This window comes from Lucilia cuprina, chromosome 4 (assembly GCF_022045245.1).
Source record: "Lucilia cuprina isolate Lc7/37 chromosome 4, ASM2204524v1, whole genome shotgun sequence".
In the NCBI taxonomy this organism is placed as follows: Eukaryota; Metazoa; Arthropoda; class Insecta; order Diptera; family Calliphoridae; genus Lucilia; species Lucilia cuprina.
Genome location: NC_060952.1, coordinates 63,600,863 through 63,606,862, shown reverse-complemented (window position 1 = coordinate 63,606,862; position 6,000 = coordinate 63,600,863). Strand labels below are relative to the sequence as shown.

Sequence of the window (6,000 nt, the reverse complement as noted above, 5' to 3'; positions counted from 1 at the left end):
TCCAAGAATTCCCGGATAGGATTTTTAGGTCCCAACAAACATTAAGACGCTTTGCATTCAACATACCTATATATGGGGGTGCCTTTGTCTTCTCGATACCATAGAATTAAGACCACTTCGTCGCCATCGTATGTACTGACGTTACATGGAAGATATATAGTTTCTCCACTTAAAGCTTCCACCCTTTGAGAAGGAACTAAAAATAATAATTTAAAGTAATATACATATTTTAAGATTTCATATTAGTGACATAATTGAGTTTTGTCTTTTAAGTTTAAATTTTTGCTAATACATGTAATAATTTTTAAAACTCAAACAAACTTGCTTTTCAATTTCTTTTTTTTATTTTTTCATTTTATATTTTTAAATAACTGAAAGTAGGTCTTTTCATTATTGAAAAATAAAATCACAGAACACTAAGAAGTGAAACGCTGTCAAAAAGAACCTGTCAGTCGGTAAGAATGTATTAGTATAATTATCAAACCAACATAGTTGCAAAAAATCGGTATTAAAAATATTGAAGAAAAATTATTACATTTAAATTTATATTTTAAAAGATTTCTTTAAATATTTTGCAACATAATTTATCTATAAACATTATATATGAGTGTATCTTTGCTTTTTAATCTGCAATATTGAAATAAAAAATAATTTTTCTTGTACCATACGAAAATTTACAACATTGCTTTTTTCAGTTTTAATTTCAACAACAAAAATTTAATGTCAAAAAAAATAAAAAATATTTTTTCGTTTGTAAAAAATTAAATATATTTAAAGTGTGCAAAAAATAATAAAATATTACTTTAAGTGAAAAAAATATTTTCAAGGAAAATTTTAGTTTTTAAGGAACTTTTATTGAATAAAATCCAACTAACCAACGATTTTGGTGCTAATCGTTACCAATATTTCGTTTCGTTACCAATATTTTACGTAAAATGTGGTTACCAATATTTTACGTAAAATGTAGTTACTTTCGTTCTAAAACATCTTGCTAATTCTCGGACTTATCGCGAAAACAATTTGCATTATAATTATAAAATTTTATATGGTCACCTTAAAATTTTTTGTGTTAACGTAATAATTATATTACATTTTCCATTCATAATTATTAAAATCAAATAAGTTCCACATTTTGACTTTACAAAACACTAACACATTAATAAACTAATAAAAATGTAATAAACATCGGAATTAAAGTTACCATCTTTAATGATTGAACCATATAGTAGTACATATAGGCGAAACTGAAGGGGTTTTCAAAGAAAAATTTGTATTCTCTTCACACAGACGAGCTCTGAGAGAATAAAACAAACTTGTGAGAACTAAACGCACTCACTAAACATCAAATTTTCTTCGCAAAATTGCGAGGATATTACCACTTATTAGTTTTTCTTATCACTTAAACTTTATGTTTATTATTTTTTTCAACACTTTTCATTTATTTAAAACCCCGAAAATAATTTATATTTTACAAACGAAAAAAAAAAATATTTTTTATTCTTTGACATTTTATTTTAATTAAAATTGAAAAATGAAAAGCTGTACATTTTAGTATTGAAAATTAAAAAAGTATTTTACATACTTTTTTTAATTCAAGAAAAAATAACAAAAAATCGTGTTTATAATATGTTTTGAGATAAAATATCTTTTCAAAAAAAAAAAAAATAAATAACTAATATCTTCATTCACAGCCATATAAAATTTCATTAATAACACACAAAGAATAACGTCCAAAAAATACATTTTTTATTTAGTACCTTTGCAACAACTGTGTTTATTTTTGTGTTTCTACCAATACATTCTCACCAGTTAGGTCTTTGACAGGTGACTTAGGTCCTTGACAATTAGTTTCGCCTATATACTACTATATGGATTGAACATTAATAGTGTTGTTAGTCATGCTTTAAACATTTTTGTAATAAACTATGGAAATTATATAACATTTGAATATTGTTTTATAATTGAGTCAATTTAATATATGTATATTACGAAATTCCAATGAAAAACGTAATGAAAATTTGATTTTTTCAATTAGGGGGATCGGAAATAGAGGAAATGGAATCAACACCTTAACTCATTTCCAACCATTATCAACAATGTTCACTTTCATAATATTTTCCTAAAGTACCAATATAATTTTTGAAAGCTACCTAAAGTAAAGTTCATTGTAGCGCGTTTCGATCAGGTTTTTTAAAGGACAAGGATAACCCCAACGACGAGCAGAGCCGGTTTATTAGATAGCCTCGTCCTTTAGAAGCTTGATAGTAATATTAGAAATCCTTACATAGAATTTTTGGCGTTCAACGTTTGGCCATTAATTATCGAGACTTCGAGATTTATTTTGTGTTTACATTTAGTGACTGATGGCCATTTTGAATCCTTTGGTGATGTGGTGGTATTTTCTCTATATCTATTTTTTTTGTAAATGGAAGCTAATTCGATTACTCGTATGGGCTTTACTTTCTATCTTATTATTTCTTGTTTTAGTTTACCATATTGATTGGATTATAGTTACTTGGTTTATATCGAGTTTCCTCCATTAAGGAAAGATAATTTCGATTTATTATCGAATAATCTCACATTGGAAATGGGAAACAAAAAATCTTTTAGACATTGTTGATAGTTAGTATTTATATTTTGATTTCATTTGCTTTATTTCTGGACTTCACTTAGTAAATTATTGAAACGACTACATATGTTAGGTCTAATATATGGATGATGGTAGAGTACAACAAATAGTTTCGGATTCTTTAAGTGAAATTAGGAAATTCGACAAATATTTCTCTAGATGAATTTATTTAAAGGGTAAATACTTTGACCACTACTAACTTGAGGGGAAATTTTGATGCTTTGTGTAAGCACGCTCACCTTCTATTTGAAGGAAATGATTTGCAGTTGTATTGCAGATATCACCGCAATTGCGATGATCTTTCATGGTATCAGTTAACAGAGGCTTAGAAAATGCAATATAAAGATTTTTATACCGATTTTGACATAATCAATGATAATCGGCGAAAAAATAAAAGAAGTCAAAGACTTTCGATGAATATTTCGATGCTATTATGTGACAAGTTAAGGTCCTCTTTGTCCGATCAAGAGTTATGTGAAACAGTTTTACGTAACTTAAATCCAGAAATTCGTCACGAACTTCTACACCTGGAAATAACTCATGTGTCACAATTGAGAAAAGCTGTTCACAGACACGAAAAATTTGTGAACGATATGGCTTCCGTTCATAATTTCAAACGTCTGGGTCCTAAAGCACAGATTTTGGAATTGGACCGTGAGAATGAGGATAAACCTGACTTGTTAGAATCTGAGGATACCGATACGGAAATATGTGTGATACAGAAAACAAGAAATTGTTGGAATTGTGGGAAAATAAATTGTGCCCTTTATGGACTGCCTCGAACCTACAAAAGTTTTTTGCTCAATTCTCAATGTAGTAATTGTTCTGCGAAACGGGGAATCTTTGTAAAGGATGTCCGATCATCGAAGAAGGGACATCCGAAAAATTAAAGGGATATTTAAAAACTGAAACTTCACATGACCAATTCATATTCATGTTAGAGACTATATGAAGAACAAAATATTAGAAAAAACCCAAGCCAACTTAATCTGCTAAAAGAATTAGAAATTACTTTATACAACGGAAATTATATGAAAAATATTCAATTTCTCCAATAGTAAATAAAGACAATGACAATCGGCCATACACTTTACTGGATGTAGTCAATCAATCTCATTTTGCGTTTCTTGATAGTGGAGCTAACGCGAGTGTTATTGGAAAAAAGTTAGGAGAAGATATTATTTAATCTGTATTATGTTTTTAAATCAAGTTTTATACTTTTTATTTTCAAACTTTTCTTTATAATTTTTCATTAAAGAAATAAATTTTGTAAAAATAAGTTATAATAATCAAAAAATATTTATATAAAATAAAGTGTTTTTCTAAAAGAGACCTTGTATGGGAGCTATGATCAAATATGGGTCGATAAGAAAAAAACTTTCACAATATTATTTCTCTATATATGGGAACCTTGTATGGGAACTATGACCAGTTATGGATCGATCGGAAAAAAATTTATCAGTAATATTTTAGTGCATATGAGCAATACTTGCACCTAATATCTTAATTTAATAATGAGTTTATGTGATTTTCGGGAGGGTACTTTTATGGGAGCTATGACGAATTATGAACCGATCCAAAAAAACTTTCATATTACTGTGAAAGTTTTTTTTTGCATATGAGCAATTTTTATACCAAATTTTAGCTATGTCTAATTATGGATCCATCCGAACAATTTTTCCTCTGCGTGAATTCTATTGACATAAGACTTTAATTTGTAAATTTTTGTAAAGATGTCGACATTGCGACGGAAGTTATTAACAAAAAAACACATTTTCCGGGAATATGTACTTTTGTATGGAAGGTATATAAAATTGTAAACCGATTCTGGCGATTTTTAGCAGAGATCATGCTCTTGTGTTGAAAGGCATGTATGATGATTTTACATCAGAATGTGTAAAAAATGCTTTTTTTCAAGGTTATTTTAAATAAACAACTTAGGAAAATTAAAAATATTTTGGGTAAATTTGGTTTGCTTCCTTTTATCGCGAGCGTATATATTTTGGTGTTACACAAAATGACAAAGTTATATATACCCACTATCAACACTGATGGTATTGCAAAAAATAATTACGCATAATTAGAAGTTGTGGTAACACTGTTTGTTCATAAAATGAAGTAGGACAAGTCGGAGTGTTATATTGGCTGTGCCGAATCTCATATACCCACTACTAAAACGTCTAACATATACCGTAAAAGGAATGCTCAGGGTGATATTTGGAATATGGCTTAAGTCAATTATGGACTGAGCTCTTTTGAAATAGCAAAATATTAATTTTTTAAAACTAAATATTTTTGGTAAATTTTTAAACCGTGAGCGTATGATTAATTCTCTGAAGAGGACCTTCATAATAATCATGAAATTGTGTACAAAGATTGAATTTTGTATATAACTTGTTGATGTTAAATTTCATGGCAATACTCGTATTTTAAACAAGAAAAACTATTTTAATAACCAAAACTCTTTTCTGAAGGGAACCTTTTATAGGGATTAGGGTCACTTATATCAGTCCTCACTAAATTCGGAATGAAGAATTATGTTCCTACGTATACTTATAGCGATTTTCATCGCTGTACTAGTAATTTTCTGAATTTTATTCATCAGATTTTCTAAAGAGGATCTTATATAAGAGGTATGGTCAATTATTGACATATCCTCATAACTTTTCATACCCTTCACCTTCATGAGAGAGGTATGTATAAGTTTGTCATTCCGTTTGTAACTTCTATAATATAATTTTCCGACCCCATAAAGTATATATATTCTGGATCCTTATAATAGCGGAGCCGATTAAGCCATGTCCATCTTTCTGTATATTTGTGGAAATCAGTTTTTAGAGGACCCCAGATATTGGCGAGATCCGTGCTATCGGGAAGATCGCTATTTAAAATCAGCAAAATCGGTCCATAAATAACTGAGATATGAGCAAAAATTCAAGACAACCTCTGAAAATTTCATCAAAAACTGAGATTTTTTAATCATGCTTAAACAGAAATTGCAAAAAACAAAATACAGCAGCAGAGCAAGAGCAGGACTAATGTGTTGTTATTGGTTAGAAACATGAAATTAAGTATGTGGAGCCTGGCTTAGGTTAGAAGCCATAAAAAGGAACTTGTTGGTACATTTTCGTTTTTCAAAAGGTACTTCTTGAATTTACTATAATATTGAACCTAGAAATATAAAATTAAGTATGTAGGTGATAATCCATAAAAGGGAACTTTTTGGTACTTTTTCGTTTTCAAAAGGTACTTTTTGAATATTTTATAATATTGAACCTGGGAACATGAAATTAAGTATGTAAATTCGGAATTAGATAAGAACACAAAAAGGGAACTTTTTGGTGGAAATGTCGTTTAAGAAACACCTGGAG

The 6,000-nt window shown here is 28.9% G+C and overlaps 1 protein-coding gene across 1 annotated transcript in view; it reads right to left on the bottom strand.

The window, feature by feature from the left end:
* Positions 1-6,000, bottom strand: part of LOC124419831 — an 81,350-nt gene that overhangs the window by 36,786 nt on the left and 38,564 nt on the right. The window contains exon 2 of the mRNA XM_046950605.1: positions 67-196. Within this exon, the coding sequence (XP_046806561.1) occupies positions 67-196 (130 nt within the window). The remainder of the gene's footprint in view (positions 1-66; positions 197-6,000) is intronic.